General features: G+C 47.4%; 1 protein-coding gene across 1 annotated transcript in view; it reads right to left on the reverse strand.

Annotated features, from left to right (window-relative positions):
• SLIT3 (slit guidance ligand 3) overlaps nucleotides 1-22174 on the reverse strand; it is a 628209-nt gene that overhangs the window by 46578 nt on the left and 559457 nt on the right. The window contains exons 21-25 of the mRNA XM_008054837.1: nucleotides 21662-21733; nucleotides 21006-21077; nucleotides 10162-10233; nucleotides 8751-8914; nucleotides 5014-5138 (exon numbers count right to left, since the gene is read on the reverse strand). Of these exons, the coding sequence (XP_008053028.1) occupies nucleotides 5014-5138; nucleotides 8751-8914; nucleotides 10162-10233; nucleotides 21006-21077; nucleotides 21662-21733 (505 nt within the window). The remainder of the gene's footprint in view (nucleotides 1-5013; nucleotides 5139-8750; nucleotides 8915-10161; nucleotides 10234-21005; nucleotides 21078-21661; nucleotides 21734-22174) is intronic.

The following is a 22174-nucleotide window of genomic DNA, read 5'->3' on the forward strand; positions in this document are numbered from 1 at the left end:
CCTTGAGAAATAATCAGCATTGCCAGTGCTGGATAATTAGCCCAATTCCATTCTCCTCAGCCTCAAATCTCATTTTGCTCAAATCACCAGATTTGTAATGCTCCTTGGTCTCTACTACATCTTCCCCTTCCCACCCTACCATGCGTGTGTGTGTGTGTGTGTGTGTGTGTGTGTGTGTGTGTGTAAGGACATGGCTGGGGCTCCTGGCTTCCTTTGAAAGAGATTGGGAGGGCCGGACACAGTGGCTTATGCATGGAATCCTAGCACTTTGGTAGACCGAGGGGTTCAAGACCAAACTGGGCAGCATAGCAAGACCTCATCTCTACAAAAAAATAAGAAAATCAGCCAGGTGGTGGCATGTGCTTGTAGTCTCAGCTACTCAGGAGGCTGAGGCAGAAGGATTGCCTGAGTCCAGGAGGTTGAGGCTGCAGTAAGTTGCGATCATGCTGCTGCACTCCAGCCTGGGTGACAGAGTGAGACCCATACTCAACAATGACAACAACAACAACAAAAAAGACAGATTGGCAACAGCTGCCCTCACTGGAAACTTATTTCTGAGAAGGGGCCAGGGGCTGCCCTACAACCTTGCTACTCAAAGCGTGGTCCTTGGACAAGAAGCATTGGCACCTCCTGGGAACTTGTTAAAAATGCAGTCTCAGGCATGACCTCAGATCTGCTGAACCAGAACCTGTATTTGAATAAGATCTCCAGGTGATTTTTGTGCACATTAAAGTTTGAGAAGCATCATCCTAAGACACTGAACATACGTGCATGAAACTAAATGGCTATAAAGGATCAGCCAACAGGTTTATATTCCCTCCATCTTAAAAAAGTGGCCAAAAATTACCCTTTGTAAAGTGTCTACTGAATCCTGTCACCGAGGTAGGCAGCACACATACATAATCCCCCCCCCTGCCTTTTTTTTTTTTAAAGAGACAAAGGCTTGCATGCCTAGGCTGGAGTGCAGTAGTGTGATCATAGCTCACTGCAGCCTCCAACTCCTGGGCTTGGGTCCCCTGGGCTCAGATCCTCCCACCTCAGCCTCTGGAATAGCTGGGTGTACAGCATGCACCACCAGACCTTGCTACATAACCCTTTTTCATCTTAGCAACAGTTCTGCAGGTGAGTATGATTTTTCCCATTTATAGGTGGAGAAAGTAAGGCTTAGAGAGAATCTGACTCGTGAGCTTGAAGGGTATAGACTTTCCTACAAGAGACAGTTGGGTTTTGGTTTTAGCTCAAGTGCTTCCTAAGCGAGTCTGGGAATTTGGGTAAGTTATTGATGTTTATAAACCTTAGTTTTGTCATCTATCAGAAGAGGATAATGAACTTATTCCATAGGATGATTACGAGTACTACATGAGATAATGCATTTCAACTGTTTCACAAAGGCCAGGCATTATAGTAGCTGAACAGTAGTTGCTATGCTTTGTTGTAATATTGTGGCTTCCCAAGGTCACCCTGTTAATTGATGGGAAAATTGAGATATCTAGAAATAGGTAGATAAATGCCTTGGCTTTGAGCTCAGTTTTGTGGGTGTCTGGGGACTGCTGTCAACTTAGAACTCATCCAGGACTGTGACCTCAGTCGCTCTGCTTGGGTGGGCTCTAACTAACCCTGGCAAGTAGGAAAGCAGGAGTAACAAACTCAGCACAGGGATGCAACCCCCAATTAAAGGACCTCACAGTTCAACCTGCCCCATTTTACAGTAGAGGAAACTGAGGCAAGGAGAAGAGCAGAAGCTATCCAAGGTTGGGCTGCAGAGGGTCCTGCTGGGGGGTCTTCCCACGCCACACTCTATTTTCCTCTATCCCAGGAATCCAGACGGTCCTTAATGGCCAGTGCTCACCCTCAGCCTCTGCAATCACTGCACTTGCCAATGGGCCATGAATGCAGGGGCCGAGAGCACAGGGTTCTGGAATCTGCTGGTGCTGAGCTTCTGAATCCCAATTCCCTGATTCACAGCTTCTTCAACTGTAAAATGAGGGCTACTTTAGGAGCTGTATTCTAGGTTTTGATGAGGAGTATGCAAGATAATACACGTGCCTCATTAATATACTGTCAGTACATAATAGGCGTTCAATAAATGCTGGCTCTGATGTTACTGTTGATCCGTACCATCATCATCATGATCACCATCTGTCATCACTATCATCCCCATTATTATCACCATCAATGGCTTCATCATCACCATTATCATTGCTATCACCAGCATCACCTCATCACCATTATCATCACCACTGGGTACCCCAGACCTGCTTGGGCTCAACAGTTTCCTAAAGGTCCAAATCTCTGTTCAAATTCCTCTGAAATTGACAAGATGTTCAGAATCTTGGGAACAAAGTTTAAACAAGTGGCCTTATCCTGCAGAGGCTGTGTGGGCGCTCTCTTTGCTCTGACACTGAGGGTCAAGTCATGTTCATAGTGCACTCAAGGGTAGCTAGAAGGAGCCTGGACTTCACCCCCAGCTCCACTACTTTCAGACTGAGGCCGGTTTTATTTTTTATTTTTCTTTTTTGAGTAGGAGTCTCACTCTGTCACCCAGGCTGGAGGGCAGTGGCACGCTCCCAGCCACTGCAGCCTTGACCTGCTGGGCTCAGGCGATCCTTCTGCCTCAGCCTTCCAAGTAGCTGGAACTACAGGCACGCACCACCATGCCCAGCTAATTTTTTGATTTATTGTAGAGATGGGGGGGGAGGTCTCACCAAGTTGCCCAGGCTGGTCTGGGACCTGTGGGCTCAGGCAATCCTCTTACCTCGGCTTCCCAAAGTGTTGGGACTATAGGCATGAGCCACCGTGCCTGGCCTTGAGGCCAATTTTAAAGAGAAAGAAGTGAGGTTTCAAATTTGAAATAGTTTACCTTATCTTAAGTTAGGGGCTACAGTACCCATCACTTAAGCTGATTATAAAAATTAGAGAAGAGAATAAATGCATAAGGTCCACATGAGTGCCTGGCCCTAAGTTGATGATTCAAAAGAGAACTATACATGTGTAGAATTGGGATTGTTATAAATGCACAAGTCTCACAGTTCTAGGAGAATGACTGAAGTTCCTTGACAGTTCAGAGTCACAGACTGATAATTGCTGATGAAGCCAGCCATACACCATGTGTTATCTATTCCACACCTGGGTACGAAGGCCGAGAATGCAAGGGTGGAGGTAAGAGTTAATAATATCTTGGCGCTTACTGAATGCCAGGTATTGTCCTAGGAGTACTGCACACGTTATTGTGCATTCAATTCTCACAGCAAACCTGTAAGACAGGTCCTGGTTTATAGATAGGGAGGCTGAGGTGAAGTTACTGGTCATGGTCACACAGCTAGTAAATGACATGCTGGAATGCGTACTAGCTTCTTTGTGTAATTCCATAGTTTGACTTTTCTCCGCCAAAACCACACAAGGGAGTTTCAGAGACTCCATGCCTCCTATGTCTGCTGTTAGTCTCTACCCTTCCCTGATCATACATGTGTGTGTGTGTGTGTGTGTGTGTGTGTATGTGTAGGGTGCATGGGTCTGGGACTCTGTCTAGTTTGAGGCCCTGGGAGTGGCTGGTTTCAAAGGGGATCCTTTGGCTTTCCTGTCCCAGGCCTATAGGTGGCACTCTGACACTACTGTCTGCTAGAAGTACAGATAGAGCTAAGAAAAACACCAGGTAGCCCCATTCCCCAGAGCAAGGCCGCTTCTCCAGCCATCAGGACACACGCAAATAGCCCTGGGGGTGGAGACCCGGAGATGTCAGCCACTCTTGCTCAGCCTGCACCAGATGGGCCCTGGGGCCATCCTGGAGCTCTGGGCTTGGCCACTGAGTCCTGATGGGTGCCCTGAGACAGCTGGAATACAGGGCCCCGGAAGGGTCTTGCAGAAGACGGCCCAGCCACAGTTTTGCTGGGCCCAGTGAGGTGCAGGGAGGGGAGGGGCTATCCTGGACAGACTCCAGGGCAAACACCTGGGCTTTCGAATCACACAGCACTGGGGCTAATCCCAGCCTATGGCTTGCGAGTTTGGGATATGGAGTAAGCCCTTTTGACAGTCAGAGACCCAGTCTCCACATCTGTAAAGTGGGAATTAATAAGACCTTCTTCATAGGTTTGCTATGGGTGTTTCAAACAGTGTTACAGATATTAATTAGTAGGGAGGCCCAAGGTCTACGCTTTCTAAGTGTTAGTGAGGGGCCCATGGTCTATATGCTCTAGGTGTTTGTAAGAAGGCACATGGTCTACACTATCTAGGTTTTAATAGGGAGGCAACAGTCTACACTATCTAGGTGTTAATGGTTACACTCTGTAGGTGTTAATGAAAGGCCCAACATCTATACTCTGTAGGTATTAGTAGGGAGGCCCATGGTCTACACTTTCTAGGTGTTAGTGGGGAGGCCCATGGTCCACACTCTCTTGAGGCTATAGTGGGGAGGCCCATGGTCCACACTCTCTCAGGGTTAGTGGGGAGGCCCACAGTCTATACTCTCTAGGTAGTAGTAGGGAGGCCCATGGCCTACTCTCTAGTTGTTAGTGGGGAGGCCCATGGTCTACACTCTCTCTTGGCAGCCCCCAGGCCTTTTCATCCCCATCCCCGTATCCTCATCAAGCTGGAACCAGACCTTTCAGAGCGGGCCATTCTGAGGGCAAGGTTGGTGGGATGTGGGGAGGGGGGCGAAGTTCTGGAAATCCCTTTAGAAGGGTAGTCATCACAGTGTGTTCAAGGGATGCCTCTACTTGGACGTATTTAACTCTGAGACTTAATCTGTCCATGTTTCATAAAGAAAATACTCATTTTACATTTCCTCCTTATCTCAGCGCTCATTATCAAGACTACGTGTGTCCTGTCCAACTGTATGAGCATGACACGCCTGGGCAGCTCCCACCAGGTCTGAGAATAGGAGTTTTACTGGCAAGCAGTGCTTTGGGGGTGATCCGTGCAGTGGAGTCATCAGGCTGCCCTGAGAGAAGGGAGGCCCATGGGGCATGATGCCCCTCCCTAAGGCCAGGAATTCAGGGCTGGGGCTTTCTGCCGTACCTTGTAGCTGTAGGGGCAGGCACAGCGGTACAGCTCCACAGGGTCCTGGCTGCACGTCCCGTTGTTCTTGCATGGGCTGGAGAGGCAGGCATTGCATTTGGCCACGATGTTGATGTCCACTGGCCCTGGGCAGCAGAACCGGAGTACTGATGGCAGGTCCTGAGTGTGCTCATGGTCACGCCTCCCTTCCCCTCTGCTCTGGTCCCTCCCTCAGCCAGTGCCAGCCCCTCCCCACCTCATGCCCAGATGGCAGCCGGCCCTCCCCAGCCAGCACCTCCAGTCCAGCTAGGGTCCCATTAATGCAGCCATTGTCCAGTGAGGAAAAATCACAGTGGGACATCATTCAGAAGTACTTCTGCAGTCAAATCAATTACTGTAATTAGCCTGATCCGATTTTGGTACTAATCTGCAAACAATGCACCATAATTAGAAACCCCCTGTGTATCTTTTCATATTCTAGGCAGTTCTGAGCCCAGGCTCCAAGTGGACCTCCCGTTTCTTCACCCACCCCAAGTACAGAATAGTCTGGCTAAGCAGGGCACAGGGCTGGGGCCCAAGGCACACACAGGAAGTCCTCCCTGCAAAACTCTGGAAGTAAGAAGTAGCTGGCACACAGATAGGAACAACAGACACTGGGAACTCCTGAAAGGGTGTGGGAGAGAGGGTGGGGGAAGGGCTGAAAAGCTACCCATTGGGTACCACGTTAACCACCTGGGGGGGGTACTCATTAGAAGCCCAAACCTCACCATCATGCCATAGACCTATGTAACAAATCTGCATGTGTGCCCCTTGATTCTAAAATAAAATGAAATTCAAAAAAGAATACAACTGAATTTTGTTTTTGACCTTGTATCCTATAACCTTGTCAACTTTCTTTTAATGCTAGTTCTTTTTTTTTTTTTTGAGTCAGGCTCTCACTCTGTCACCCAGGCTGGAGTGCAGTAGCACAATCACAGCTCACTGCAGCCTTGACCTTCTGGGCTCAGACGATCCTCCTGCCTCAGTCACCCTAGCAGCTGGGACTAAAGGTGTGTACCACCATGCCTGGCTAATTTTTATTTATTTATTTTATTTTTTGTAGAAATGAGGTCTCACTATGTTGCCCAGGATGTTCTCAAACTCTTGGGCTCAAGCGATCCTCTTGCCTTGGCCTCCCAAAGTGCTAGGATTACAGGCATAGGCCACCATGCCTGGCCAACTCTAGTAGATTTTTAATAGTATTTCTTATAATTTTTCTACCTAAATGATGACGCTGTCCATAGATAAAGACAGCTTTACTTCTTCCCTAAAAAAAAAGAAAAAAGAGAAAAAAGAGAAATGGGTAGCCCAGGGGACACAGCAGTGATGCTGATGATGGCTGGCAAGCTGTGATTAGGACACCTTGCATTGGTGACAGTTTCAACTGTGTCCTACTTGCTTTAGCAATAAGGGTTGGAGGGAGGCCACAGTCCCCACACAGAACTTTGCAAAGGGGGCTGTGTCCTGTTGTTGCAGCCAGCTTTGACCGTGATGATGAACCCTGGATGAATAGGCCCTACATAATGTCAGGTCTTTAAGTGATCCTGGGCAAACAGTCACCAACGTGGAGACGGGTTGTGATAAACTCCCGTGAGTGGCCATTTGGTGGGTGAACAGGACAGCCTGATTCAGAGCCTATACCAGAACATTCCACCTGGTTTCACATTAGAATAGGGACATTATCTGCCTGTTCTACCTGGGGTTGAGGGGGGTTCCATGATTCAGAGTTTTCAGTGCTAAAACAAGGAAGGTCCCAAACAAACTCAGGACAAGCTGGTCACCTTACACGACAGCCAGTCACAGTGCTTTCAAAACTCTGCATGTCCAGATTGTATCCTAGACCACTTTAATCAAAACCTAGAGGGTGGACCCAGGCACCAGAAATTTGTAAAGCTGCTTAGGTGATTTCCAAAATGGGTAGCTAAGATTGAGATCTATAGTATTCTTGGCCTAGGCGAGCCTCTTTGGTATCAGATCAGGTATCTTGGAAGCAGGAGGAGGAACATTTTTTATTTGTATAGATTTGGTGGGTACAAGTGCCATTTTGTTCCATGGATATATTGTGTGGTGGTGAAGTCTGAGTTTTTAGTGTAAACATCACCCGAATCATGTACATTTTACCTGTTAAGTAATTTCTCACCCCTCACCTCCCCCAGGTCTCCAATGTCTATTATTCCTTGCTCTCTGTCCACGTGTACAGATTATCTAGCTCTTCCGTAGGTGAGAACATGTGGTATTTGAGTTTCCATTTCTGAGTTATTTCACTTAAGATAATGGAGGAGGAGGAAATGTAAAATTAGCTTTAAACCAATGAAATGTTTTTCTAGTTTCAGCAGAAGTGTGGGGCACACTAAAATTTTAGAGGGTAATTAAGGTATAGCTGTAAATCAAAATAAACATGAAATCTAGCAGACGAGCTGAGGATACTGACAAATGTGTAACACAAATGGAAAGTAAATATTTGACAAAATAAATCAGGTTCCCTAATAAACAAAGACAAAATAAAAGACACATTTAAAAAAACTTACTGAATTAGCAATGATTGCAAAATAAGATAAAATAATGCATAAAATAATGAAAAAGACACTTAAAAGGTGCTCCTGGGAGTGTAAGTTGGTTATAATCCTGTCTGGAAATCAATTTGGTAGTATGCATGAAGACCTTAAAAATGATCATATATGGCCGGGCTCGGTGGCTCAGCCTGTAATCCCACGCCTTTGGGAGGCTGAGGTGAGTGGATTGCCTGAGCCCGCGGGTTCGAGACCCGCCTGGGCAGGTGAGACCTCATCTCTACAATAAATCAAAATATTAGCCGGGCATGGTGGCGCGCTCCTGTAATTCCAGCTACTCGGAAGCCTGAGGCGGAAGGATTGCCGGAGCCCAGCAGGTCGAGGCTGTGGTGGCTGGCAGCGGCCACTGCACTCCAGTCTTGGCAACCAAGTGAGACTCCAACTCAAAAAAAAAAAAAAAAAAAAAAAGAAAAAATCATATACTTTGACTCAGTAATTTCTGTTCTATGAATCTTATCTAAGGACATGATTTTGAATAAAGATCTTTAAGTATCAATGATAAGAAAAAAAGAAGTAATGCTCTCAAGGTTCAAAACCAGAAACTGACCAAGTTCTGGTGGAAGACCACTGCTTGATGACCAAGAGCACGCCTTCTGGAAAGACCTGGAATCCTCCTAATGGTGTGATCGTGAGCTTCAGTCTTCTCATTTAAAAAATGAGGGCAATATTAAATCTATCCTATAAAGGTATTGGAGAATTAAATAACACATGAAAAGTGAGAATTAAAATAATAAATGAAAAAGTGCTCAACACAGTTTCTGTTGCATAAGAACTCAGTAGTAGTTTGCTGTTATAACAATGATGAGGTCTATAAAAATCACAAGTATAAAAAAGTTGCTGCTATATAATGGGAACATGCTTACGATGTTCTAATAACGCTGGGTGAAATGTCCAGGTTAAAGATTTTCTTGACTATGGGAAAATATGTGCAGAAATGTTGGCAAAGGGACTTGAGGGAGAGAATGACACGTGGACACCTTCGATGTGGGTCCATGTCAGTGTCAGCCTCTGCATCTCTTTGTGTGACTCATGAAAGAGACAGAATGAGGGTTTTAGAAGCCACCTCTGCTGAGACGCCCGGGCCTGACAGGCTGCTGGAGACACAGTTGACCCCATGGGGGTAGGGGTGGGGGTGGAGGCAGTACCTACCTTTGCACTGGAAGCGGTGGGTGGGGGTGGTGAGCAGAAGTCGGTCTGCCATGGACTCGGGGCTACTGCAGCGGGCGATGCCAGGCTCCTTGTACCCCGCCTTCACCCACTCCGACAGCCACCGCAGACTGCAGTCACAGTGCAGGGGGTTGGTCCCCAGAGCCCTAGGAGGAATGACAGGAGGTCAGGGCCCTGCCAGCTTGGCCCACGGGCTCCATATCCTTGGCTCTCTGGAGATGCAGCCTTTTTAGACTTTGGCTACACTGGGGGTATCTGATATGGGACCAGCAGAGGAGTTGTCTCCGCTGGGGCAAAGTCAATGTCACCAGAGTCTACTCCCAATCCTGTAGATGTCTCAAGGCCCTCCCGCCTCTGAGGCTTGGCTGTCACCTACCCTGGTAAGATTCAGTCCTCAACTCAACTCAACCCCTTCCCCCCAGCATCCCCCAAGAGAACTCCCTGGGCCTCTGCCCCTCTGATTGACTGTCTCACTCTGTTGCAGGGTCCACTGGAGGACTTACTCTGCAGTGAAGGTTTTGATATCCTGCAACCTAGAAAGTAGATTCAGATCGCTCAGCTGGAAAATACAGGGGGGAGGGGCAACTCCAGTGTAGACATTGCCAAAGTCATGTCCAGGAAGAAAATACTAGAACTTCTGTTTTCTGTAAATTATATCCTTTAACATTTCTATTTTTGAATGTTTTATAGTATACATACATATTGGTATTATAGATATGCACACGATATGGAAATAATTAGACATACAGAAAGAATACAAACTCAACAATTTTCACTGACAGATATATAGTAAAAAAAAAAAAAAAAGTAGAGCTTTCTGATCTAGTGAAGATGACTGGCCTGGGAGTTAGGGACCCTAGGTTCTAGTCCAATGTCCCACCGACTTGATAGGTGATTTTCTGCTGGTCATCTAATGTTTATGGGCCTCAGTTTCCCCTGTGTAACATAAGGGAATAGCTGATGCAGAGTGAACAGTGGTTAAGAATATGTGCTTTGTAGTCAAGGCAAGCCTGGATTTGCACTGGGGGCTCTGCCACTTACCTGCTGGGTAACTCTTAGACAAATCCTTTAACTTTTCTAAGTTTCAATTTCATCATATATAATAAGGGGATTAAAATTGCCTTACCACTGTAAGAAATAAATGAGAGAGTTCATCTAAAGTATTTAGCACATAGTAAGTGTTTTCTGTTGGTTCTTATTGAATATTTACATTGTTTACATAATTAAGGGTGCCTTTGTAGGTATCTACACAAGGCAGTGTGCCCAGTGTAGATGCACTGTTGCCAAATATGTCCTATGCTCGGGAAAGAACATCTACCAGAATGTCCGCAGTGAGGACACTGTAGCACTTTTCCATTTTGAATGCACATTGGGGAGAAATACAGCTACTTACAGATGGGAAAGAGATGTGAGGTCATTGAAGGAGCCTTCGGGAACGCTGGAAATGTCGTTGCCATGGAGGGTTCTGAAGCAGAAGGACAGGTCAGAAGGTGAGTACCCAGCAGCAGCTCTGAACGCAGCATACCCGCTTGGCACCCCTGCCTGGCCCCGCCAACCTCTGGTTTCACCCAGAGTCACACTGCTAGTGGCAGCAGCTGCTCCCATGACCCTTGCTGTGGGTGCAGGAATGTTCTATGCCCAGCTCAGCAGCATGAATGAAGCGGGTAGAGGGCATAGGGAAAAAGATGGTGGACCTTTAAATCTGATAGACCTGGGTGGAGTCAGATATCAGTTCATTTTACTGTGGAACACTGGATAAGGTACTTTATGTTTCTAGGCCTCCATTTTTGCTGCTAAAAAATGGGCAGATACATCTGCCCAAAGGAGTCATCGGCGTTTCAGAGATCCTGTGAAGAACTGTACCTAAGACCATTTCTGGAGCCAGGCTGCTTTGGACTCAAACTCGGACTTTGCCACTTACCAGCTGTGTGACTGTGGGTAAAGTGAATTAGCCTCCCTGTGCCTCAGTTTCTATTACTAAGTGGGAACCAGCTGGGCATGATGGCTCAAGCATGTAATCCCAGCACTTTGGGAGGTCAAGGTGGGAGGATCGCTTGAGCCCACGAGTTTGAGACCGGCCTAGGCAACATAGCTTGACCTCATCTCTACAAGAAATTTTAAAAATAGCTGGGTGTGATGGCCCGTGTCTATAGTCCCAGCTACTTGGGAGGCTGAGGTGGAACGATCACCTGAGCCCAGGAGGTCAAGACTCCAGTGAGCCATGATTGTGCTCCAGCCTGGGCAACAGAATGAGACCATGACTCAAAAAAAAGAGGGGGGTGGGGGATGAAAATTAAAAAATAAAAAATAGTGGTTGTTGTGGATGTGTTAATTCGCTCAGAAAGAGCCAGCATTTTTAAGTGCTGAATGACGAACTATTATCATTATTTGTGAAAGTGTTTTCAAGGACATCTGATACAGATCAAGGAACTCAATAAATTGGTCCCCTTTATATTTACCTAAAGAGATTTTAGGTGGATTGAGAAATGCTATCAATCTCGGCTTAGGTGACGGAATGGGGCAGAGATAGGAGTCTCTGGGGACAGTCCCTGTCCTGGGGACAGTACCTGGAGGTAGACACTCACCATTATGGGAACAGATTTGGAGTCTCTCTCTCTCTCTCTCTCTCTCACACACACACACACACACACACACACACACACACACACACACACACACACAAGTCTGGTACTTGTGTGCATCTGAGTGTCTCTTCTGACTGCATGTTCAAGGGGCCTGGCAAGCCCTGGAGGGGCTTGGTATCACTCATGCCCCCTCCACCCCATGGTGCAGGCTGCTGGGACCTATCTCACTTGCACAGTGGCGCCATATACTAAGCCTTTGATACATGGCTGGAGGAGACAGGTCATGAAAACATTGAATGAACACCGCTCTGTGCTCAAGTAACACCAGCTGATCCACAATTCAAGGATTATATTCTCCATTAAAGGATTCATCATCAACTACACAAAGAAATTCCCAAACTGATGACTCACTTGTGAAACGCAAGGTGGGTGAAATTCACAGGTGCTCAAAGGTGTCTTTAGTGACTAATGGGCACCTTCACCTGTGCTAGTGACAAGGCACTGGTAAGGGTAAGGACTAACGACTTTAGGCAGGTAGCGAGCCCTAGTGGAACAAAGGGGCAATGAGCACTGGCAGTGGAAGTACAAACAGAATAACAATAAATGAATATGCTTTTTTTTTTCCTTCAGTGGAAGTTTGCCTGCCCTTGGTCTTCAGCTGAAATACAGACATGAGCTTAATTACTCTTAATACGGAATAGTGGGTCTCACCAGAGACCCACTTTGGCAGCTGTAAGCACACAGATTCCTGAGCCTCATGCCCAGAGAGAGATTCCGATTTGAGGGTCTGGGGCAGGGCATGAGGTTTTGCATTTCCTTCCTTTCTATTTTTTTTTTAAGCCTCGCATATGCAAGTCCTGAAAAAATTTGGTTACTGTTCATAACTGTTCCTTTCCACAGAAAACTTTAGAAAAAGGCAAAAAAATTATTCTTTCTGAATAGAAACCAGGCTTTTTTTTTTTTTAAATCTTGGAGACAGGATCGCACTGTCATGGCTCACTGCAGCCTCGAACTCCTGGTCACAAGAGATCCTCCTGCCTCAGCTTACTGAGTGGCTGTAGGTATGTACCACCATGGCTGGCTACATTTTCTATTTTTTATAAAGACGGAGTCTTACTATGTTGCCCAGGCCGGCCTTGAACTCTGATGCCATCCTCCCTCCTCGGCCTCCCAAAACGCTGGGATTATAGGCCAGAAGATGCTGCATTTTAAACAAGCTCCCAGCTGATGCAGATGCAGCTGGTTCTCTGACCACACTTTGAGCAAGGGTTTAGGAAGCCTATTGCTTTAAGGCAAGGGACTCACTCCCTCTTCCTTCTGTAAATCTCCTCTCCTCCTCTTCCTCCTCATCATTGTCCTCATCACCATCAGCTCCTTTTCCTGCTCCCCCCACACCGTTCTTAGGCAACTAGGACAGCAGGAGATGGTTAGTAGTCCTCCAAAAAGTGTTCATGGGAGCGTCTCACCTCCCTGGTGAGGAGCTAGGAGCACTTCCAAACACTTCTATCTGCATCATTTAGTCTCTAATTCATGAGGTTATTTATGAATCCCCCAGCCCCTGCCTGCTATGACTGGGATGACTTCACGGCTACTTGCAGCTTTGCACACGTACCCAGCCCCACATTTAATCATTTCCAAATGAGGCTCCTGGCCAGGCCCGAAGCCTTAACGGAAAAACACCAGATGACCCCAGGCAACTTTGGCACTGGGACATCCTCCCATTTATTACGGGCTGGGCTGCTGAAATCTCTATAAACTGTAGAGAGATAGGGCTGTAGTTTACTGGGGCAACTCTTCAGAAATCTGCCTACAAAGCAGGTAAAGAGGACTCTTGCCTGTTAAACAACCCTCCTCCTGTTCCCTTTTATTTTTGTAGAGATGAGGTCTTACTATACTGCCCAGGCTGGTCTCAAACTCCTGGGCTCAAGCAATCCTTCTGCCTTGGTCTCCCAAAATGCTTGGATTACAGACCTGAGCCATTGCACCTGGCAAAATAGCCATCCTAGAGGATGCCAGAGGAGTGGGTGAACAAGCAGTCCCAGGAAGCACTTAGTGCCCTCTCCCCTCCCCCATCCCCTTCTCCATTAGGGGCAGAGGCTGGCAAGCAACTCTCTCAATTCCCAAAGGCTCATCTTCAAGTGCTTGGAATGCTATCTCCCCTCCAGACTCTTAGGGGATGTTAAAGGCAAACTTAGCAGAGGAGGGCAGCATTAGGGCACAACCAGCCCTCAATTCTGGGCTGCCTGAACCCTGGATCCCTGACAGGCTAGGCACTCACAACTGGTTCCATGAATGGCAGAAACTATTCTAATACTAAATACGGGTGGGGGTGGGTGAATTCTCTTCTGAGCAGGCTGGGCCATTTCCAGATCATCTGGGGGTTAAGCGCTGAGGCCCTGGAGGCAGACTGCCTGGGTTCGAATCCCTCCTCCGATATTCCCTGGCCGTGTGAGCTGTGACAATCAACTTAATCTTTCTCTGCCTCAGTTTTTTCATCTCCGAAATGAAGGAATTCTTAGTAACTACTTGGAGTACACTTCTTTTGGGGGATGTGAGTTGCTCAGCACCAACGCCCTCTTTTCTGTAGTGGTTCCTCCCTTTTCTATTGGGGAATCATCCCTCCCCAGCTCCCAGTCCAAGTGGCTTGGCCTCATGGGTGGAGCTGTGGCTCAGATCTGGCCAATCAGAGTCACAGGGTTGAAGCTGAGCATGCAACCTATGTGGACCAAGGAAAGACATTTCTGGGGCTTTCTTTGGAACTACTGGCACAGAAACAGTTTCACTTTATGGGGCTGCTAAGCTGCCAGAATGTAAACCTTCAGCCCATCAGGACCCTCTGTGCTTTAAATGGAGAAAGACTGCCTAGGAGTGAAATCTATTCAGGCAAGCAAGGCTGGGAGGCAGAGAGCCTCATGCTGACTGTATCATCACAGCCCCTGCATCCAGCCCTAGAGCCCATTACCTACCACTAAAGTCTTCACTTATCTGAGTCGATATTCTTTTTTTTTTTTTTTTTTTTAAGTTAGGGTCTCACTGTGTCACTCAGGCTGGAGTGCAGTGGCACAATCACAGCTCACTGCAGCCTCAACCTCCTGGGCTCAGGCAATCCTTTGCATCAGCCACCCGAGTAGCTGGGACTACAGGTGGATGCCACCACTCAATACTAATTTTGTGATTTGTAGAGATAAGATCTCACTATGTTGCCCAGGCTGGTCTTGAACTACTGGGTTCAAGCAACCCTCCCTCCTCGATTTCCCAAAGTGTTGGGATTACAGGCATGAGCCAGGGTGTCCGGTCGATAAGTTTTCTTTTTATGCTCAGTGTGCTTGGAACTGATTTTCCTTCTCTTTACCCAGGAGAAGATCTAACCCACCACATCATGAGCTGGGTGTGAGCATTAAAAGACATTAAATGCCAGTGCTTCCAAGGATGCAGGACTTGGCGCAGGGCCTGCGCATGACAGGTACTTAATTACGTTAGTGGTGGTGATTGTTATCACTGTCATGACTCCCCCTTCCCATTCTTGGATGTGTTTTAGGGCCAGTCCTTTCAGAGGTACCCACAGAGAGCAGCAGCCTGAAAACACGCAGCCCATATGTCTCAGAGGCAGTGGTGAGTCCCATGACTCGCTTCTAGGACTGGAGAGGAGGATAGACATTTTGGCAGAGTGGCCCCAGTGTGCCTGTCACCTTCCTTCCTGTGTCTTTCCTCCCCTGCCCTACCACTCCTTAATTCCCATCAGAGGCCTCTGAGGACGAGGAAGAAAACACTTCACATTTAAATAGGCCGTGTCCTTCCAATCATCAAGAAAAGTCTGGAATGGGTGCAGGTGCTAACCTCTGATGGAGAAGAAGGAGGTGGTGGAACAAGGACTGGAGGCCTGTCAGGCATGGTGGCTCACCCTGTAATCCCAGCACTTTGCTTGAGCTCAGGAGTTCAAGACCAGCCTGGGCAACATAGTGATACCCCAGCTCTCAAAAAAAAAAAAGAGCACTGGGCTAGGAGCCTGGAGACGAGTTCCAGCCTTGGTTCTGCCCTACCTTGTAGCTATTGAACCACGTCCCTTCTGGTTCCTTCCCCAGCAGCCATACTCCGGCCACACCTGGGTTTCTGAGGTTCCCCCCATACACATGCTCTTCCTGACTTCAGGGCCTCTGTCCTGCATTTAGTTTCCCCCTGCTTAGAATGTTCTTCATCCCATCCCTACTTAGGTAACCTCTCACTGGCTTCTCAGTCTCAGCCCTGGAAGCAGAAGTTCAAAGGAGTGATTCTGGGCCGGATTCGGTGGCTCAGCCTGTAATCCCAGCACTTTGGGAGGCTGAAGTGAGTGGACTGCCTGAGCCTGAGGGTTTGAGACCAGCCCCGGCAGCTTGGTGAGACCTTGTCTCTATAATAAATAAAAAATTAGCCGGGCATAGTAGTGCACACCTGTAGTTCCGGCTACTTGGAAGGCTGAGGTCGAAGGACTGCTGGAGCCCAGCAGGACCACACTGGGGTGGCCGTGAGTGTGCCACTGCACTCCGGCCTGGGTGACAGAGTGAGACTCCAACTCAAAAAAAAAAGAGGAGTGATTCTGAAAGCAAACAGTCTTGGGTTCAAATCCCAACTCTGCCATTCCCTGTGTTACTTTGAGCAGCTTACTGAAGCTCGCTCAGCCTCTGTTTACTCAACTGTGACATGGGGATAATTATGGTACATCCTTCCTAAAGTGAAGAGAAAATATAGTAATGTCACTACAGCACTAAGCCCTGTGTGCAGGGCACAGTCAAGGTGTAAGGAATGTCAGTGCTGACTATTATCTGTCCTTTCAGAAAGTTTTTTGGGTGGCCGAGATGTGGTGATGTGCCTCTCACCTATATTCTCATAGTTCCTCTGTCAGATATCACCCTGTATGTTGCTTATTTCCTTGTCTGCTTTCCCTTCTAGACCAAGAGCTCCCTGAGGGCAGCCATTATGTCTCCTTCACTGTTTATTCTTTCCCACCAGAGTTAAGCACAGCAACTAACCCACGGAAGGCTGAACTTAGGAAAGGATGAAAAACAGCATGATCTTGAATGAGTCACTAAACCTTTCCATACCTGTCTCTACTAATTCATTCATTTATTCCTTCATTCAAGATAGGATCTCGCTTTGTAACCCAGGCTACAGTGCAGTAGCGTGAGCATAGCTCACTGTAACCTCGAGCTCCTGGGCTCAAGTGATGTTCCTGCCTCAGCCTCCAAAGTGCCTGGGACTAGAGGTGCGTGCCACTGTGCCCAGCTAATTTTTTATTTTTTGTAGAGACAGGATCTTGCTATTTTGCCCAGGCTGGTCTCAAACTCCTGGGCTCAAGTGATCCTCCTTCCTTGGTCTCAAAATATTGAAATCATAGGCATGAACCACTGTGCTTGGCTTGTCTCCTCATCTTATAAATGAAAGGTCTACACAGGAGGATTTCCACGACTTACTCTTTAATCCCAAATTCTGTAATTAAAAAAGAAAAAAAGGGTCAAGCCTAGATCATGGTTGGGAGGTCACGAGGAATCAACTTCTGGCTCACCAGAAGAATTTTTTAACGCTCACTTGCTGGTCAAAAATAGAATGGGGTTGTCTGGTAAGGGAGTGAGCGCCTTGTTTCAGAAGGTAATTAAGCAAAGGGCAGTGGAGCTCTTTGCAGGGATATTTTAAGAATTCATGTCATTGGTGGAGCAGTGATGAACAGCCCCGTGTGTATAAACAGCACAATTTTACTCAGGGACCAGGAGCTAAAAATACCGAGGATAATGAATGATAATCCCATTGGCTTCCCCAGGAACACACGCTGGAATTGCCTTCCCATCACTAACTCATTCCAGGTGCCCTCTTGTGGCCGGGGCTCCGGAGAGACACTCGGGACCACACGCACACAAGGCGTGTGACTAGGTTTGGGGCAAAGATCAGGGAATACTTGAAGCCCCAAGAAGAACTAGGCTGACCGCAGGAATGTTCCCTTCTAGCTATTTCTAGATTAGGAGCGAAGGGGGAAAAGCATTTTTACACAATGTTTTGTACTCAGGGCTTCCTGACCACCCCCCTCCTGTCCTGCCAGGACATCAACAAGGGTACCTGCATAATGAACATTTGTATACCTAACCCTGAACTGTACCTCACATATTTAAAATTAAAAATTAAAAAAAGAATATATAAATGTTCAAATGCAGTTACAGATCATGTAATTCTTGATTTCAAAACACCTGTCTTTTTCCAACCCCCTAAATTGTAAATATGTTACCATTTTCGTTCATTTCTAACTTTGCCTTCATTTGTCATAGAAATGACTTTATTATTACTATTATTATTATTATTATATTCAGTTGGGGTCTCACTCTGTCGCCCATGCTGGAATGCAGTGGCACGATCATGGCTCACTGTAGCCTTAACCTCCTTGGTTCAGGCAATCCTTCCTCATCAGCCTCCTGAGTAGCTGGGACTACAGGCATGCCACAACACCTGGCTAATTGTTTGAGGTCTTGCTATATTGTGCAGGCTGGTCTTGAACTCCGGGCTTGAACTTCTAGGTTCAAGCAATCCTCCTGCCTTGGCCTCCGAAAGTACTGGGATTACAGGTGTGAGTCACTGTGCCTGGCCTAGAAATGACTTTGTTTTAACATTAGCTATCACTGATTTTTTTTTCATTTGCTCTCTTACAGTCTGTCTTCATAGTTATAAATGTTTATAAGTTGTAATGGTAACATGTTCAAGGCAGGTTTATTTCTCCACATAACACTATGCTGTAGACACATTTCCACATTTCTATCTAGTTTCCATCTCTGCCTCTTTTAATAATTGTACATCATCGACTGGTTGCATTATGGTTTCCTTAAATATTCCTCACTGTGGCCCCTGTGGGTAATATTTTAAAATAACAGCGCAACCAAGTTCTTAATGCAAAGAACCTTTCCCTCATTCTGGATTATTCTTTAACTAAATTCCTGGATGTGCAATTACTGGGAGAAAGGATACAAATATCATAAAAGAAATGTAGCCCATAAACGTTTTTATTTTTCCTGAATTGGCCCTTATGCAGAAAATGGCTGTTCCCCACTGAGGTAGAGGTTGGACCAAGGACCCTGAGATCTCATTTCATGAACGAGATCCCATGAATCTAAAATGATGATGCTAAAAGCTTACTTGCTTACTCTGTTACCCAGGCTGGAGTACAGTGGTGAGATCACCGCAGCCTCGACCTCCTGGGCTCTGGTGATCCTTCCTCCTCAGCCTTCCGAGTAGCTGGGACTACAGGCATGCACCACCACACCTGGCCAATTTTTGGATTTTTTGTAGGGACGTGGCCTTGTTATGCTGCCCAGGTTGGTCTCAAGCTCCTGGACTCAATGCCTTGGCCTCCAAAAGTGCTGGGATTACAGGTGTGAGCCATTGTGCCCCAGATTAAAAGCCTACTTATTCTTAATTCAAGAAGCCAGCACCAGTGTGTTGAGTGTTCATGTGAATAGCAGTGGTGCCAGGTTGGGACAGACAAGGTCTGGAAGGAGAAAACCCTGGACAAACCCTGATGATGTTTCCCCCACTACCTTGAAAGACAGACGGTGAATAGGCAAACAACACATTCTCTCCCTCTTACAAGTTGAGTTGCCCCATCCAGAACTATTTTAATTATAAACACACCCATGCAGATTTCCTTAAAAGTGGCAGTGCCCAAGCTGGGGCAGCAAACCCATTAACAGAATCGTTAGAATGGGAGGGAAGACAATAGGAGGGAGAAAGAGGACCAAGTCCAGCTTTGGCTCCGGTGTGAGACACCCCAGCTCCTGCTGGGTTCAACAGGAAACAGGAAAATGGTCCTGCTGATGTTTCTATTCTCCAACTCCCCAGAGAAGGTGGATAATAAATAAGTGACAATAACAGATTGCACACTGTCAGCTCGGGCACTTCTTTGCCCCCAGAGAATTGATTTTTAATAACAGCACAGATGACATGTGGCAGGAGTTGTCGCTGACACCGGTGTTTTGTGGGCCCCGATAAATCACATCAGCCTGGAGGCTCTGAAATGGACTGGCGTGTTGGGTGCTGTCTGCTGGCTGCTCCTGAGCCCTGGAAAAGGTCCCGGGGCTCTGAGTCAGGAGGCTGGAGTCTGCAACTGTCTATCTGCAGGACCTTGGCCAGTGACTGCACCAGTCTGGGCCTCAGTTGCCCCATCTTTAAGATGGGCATAATCAACTCAATCTCATAGCACTGTTGCAAATTACTGTTTTTGAGTCAAGGTATCATCTGTCACCCAGGATAGAGTGTAGTGGTATGATCATGGCTCATCACATCCTTAACTTCCTGAGCTCAGGTGATACTCCTGTCTCAGCCTCCTGAGTAGCTGGGACTATGGGCACACGCCACCATGCCTGGCTAATCTTTTGATTTTTTTTTTCGAGATGAGGTCTCGCTATGTTGCCCAGGCTGGTCTTGAACTCTTGGGCTCTAACAATCCTTCTGCCTCAGCCTCCCAAAGTGTTGAGATTACAGTTGTGAGGCATTGCACCTAGCCACTGCTGCAAATTAGACAGAGGAATGACATGAAAAGGCCCATAAAATAGAGTGATCACTGTTTTACTAATAACAGTTCAGAGAAGGCAAGAAGTTGACATGTTAAGGGGTACAGTGTTCGCATCTCGGTTCTCATGGGCATATCATTCAAGGCTGATATTCAAACGATCAATTCAAAGAATCCTTCTGTGTCTATGAAATAGGTGCAAGATGGGAAGGCACAAAAATCAGGTGACTATTGTGGTAATGGTGGGGTGTCTTTCTGTGCTAGCAAGCTATGATGCAAGAGTGATAATAAAAAATGAATATTTGTTCCGTGTGGGCAATGCCAGAGCTGTGCTAAGTGCTTTACACACAGCATCTCATTTAATCCTCATAACACTCTGCGAGTCAATTACCATAATTATCTGATTTTATGGATGAGAAGACACAGTTATCCATGCGTGAGACAGGGCCAGGCAGGCAATGAGGGTGGGCCAGGTGTGAAGGTTGCTGACTGTACAACTCTGACCCAAAAAGCAGAGCTGCTCAGCTATGCAGGAATGCAGAGTCAGAGCCGTGGTGTGGCCAGGGTCCCTCTATTTCCCAAGAGAGTTGGATTTGTGTAAGAAACCCCCTGATATTTAAATATTGACAGCTTATGTTAACTTTTTTTTTTTTAAACGGTCTGTGAGGCAATTCCACAAGTGCTAACAAGTAGCTGTCTGTGAGCTGAACTGGGGGCCCTGGGCTTCCAGCCTGTGATGTCTGCTGTGGGAGTCTCCTTTCCTCCCAGAAGTTCACAGTGTCACGCTGCCCCTCTGAAGCCAGAGGGGCAGTGTAAACAGAACGATTGCCAAAATGTGGCTGCGGACCACACACTGTGCTCAGTACTTGCTCAGTACTTGCGCAAGGGAGGAGCTACTGATCCGGGTCTACACATCAAAGACCAGAAACTCAGAGGGCTTAAGTGATTTGCTCAAGGTTCCACAGGGGGTGGTGGGCTGGACCAGAACGCTGACCCTGGAGGGTGGTTCTCTCTATCCCTCTGGGCAAGGAGGTGTGGCTTGGGGCAGAAGGGAGTGAGGAAACAAGTGCCTAGCCTACCTCCTGCTGTTGCTCAGTGATGTGTGAGTCAAAACCAGTACCCGGTACTCACAGCACACGGAGGGACCGCAGTCCGTTGAAGGCGTGGACGGGGATGCAACGCAGCCGGTTGTAGCTCAGGATCCTGTGGAGAAGGAGGCAGGCACTCTGTGGACTGTGCCCGTCGCCAGCTCGTCATGGCGACACTATCCTTAATTTTAATACACTGACAAAAGCATCCTGACCATAAAGGAGGAGGAGTCCTTCCCAGCTACTCCCGAAGGCTCGCGGGCATCATCTCCCCAGTTCTCACCCATGTTCCAAGGCAGTCTGGCTCCAACCAGCCTGTCCACCACCTCCCTCTCCCGTCCAATTGTAAGCACTAGCAATGTACAGAGCTAATGGGAAATAAATGGGTCTGGGAAAAATGTAATCATGTAGGGAAACCCTCCACCAGGAAAGAAAATTCGCAAATTGCAGAAGGAAGTTCAAAGAGAGCCTCTTTGAGAAGTGATCAGGTTCAGGGCAGGGTCCTCTTGAGCTGCCTAGATGGTGGAGCTCTGTCCTACTTGATGTTCCTTCTGATGATTCAGGTCGACCCTATGCCAGGGCAGCCACAGCCCTGAGGATCACCAGAGCAGAGAACCTAGTACTGAGGGGACAGAGGGAGAGGGTGACCATCTACTGCTGCTCATGGGCACGGCAGACATGGCATCGCAGTGTACTCACAGAGTGGAGAGGTGAGACAAGTTACTGAAGGTGTAGTTGGTTAGCACACTGATGCTGTTGTTGCTCAGGTCACTAGGGAAAGTAAAACAGAGGGTCATGTTTAGCTCTTAGTGGCATCTGTAGAAGGCCATTCCCAAGCATCACACCTGCCATCCATCCATCTATGCATCCATCCATCCATCCATCCATTCACTCTCCCATCTATCCATCCACTCACTCACCTCTTTATCTACCCACCCATTCAGCCGCCCACTTGCCTGCCCCTCTCTCCCTCCCTCCTCCCCTCCCTCCTTCCCACCATTCGTCATTTGCTCGCCCATCTAAACATCCACCCACTTGCCTATTTACCTACCCATCCAGCTACTTGTCTATTTATATACCTACCTACTTGGCCGCCTATTCCTCCCTTCCTCCCTCCTTCCCTCCCTCCCTCCCTCCCGCAACTCATTGTCCATTTACCGACCCATCTATCCATCTACCCCCCACTCACCTGCCTACTTGCCTATCCATCAC

This window comes from Carlito syrichta, unplaced genomic scaffold (genome assembly GCF_000164805.1).
Source record: "Carlito syrichta isolate Samal-C Ts95f unplaced genomic scaffold, Tarsius_syrichta-2.0.1 Scaffold301542, whole genome shotgun sequence".
Taxonomy (NCBI): domain Eukaryota; kingdom Metazoa; phylum Chordata; class Mammalia; order Primates; family Tarsiidae; genus Carlito; species Carlito syrichta.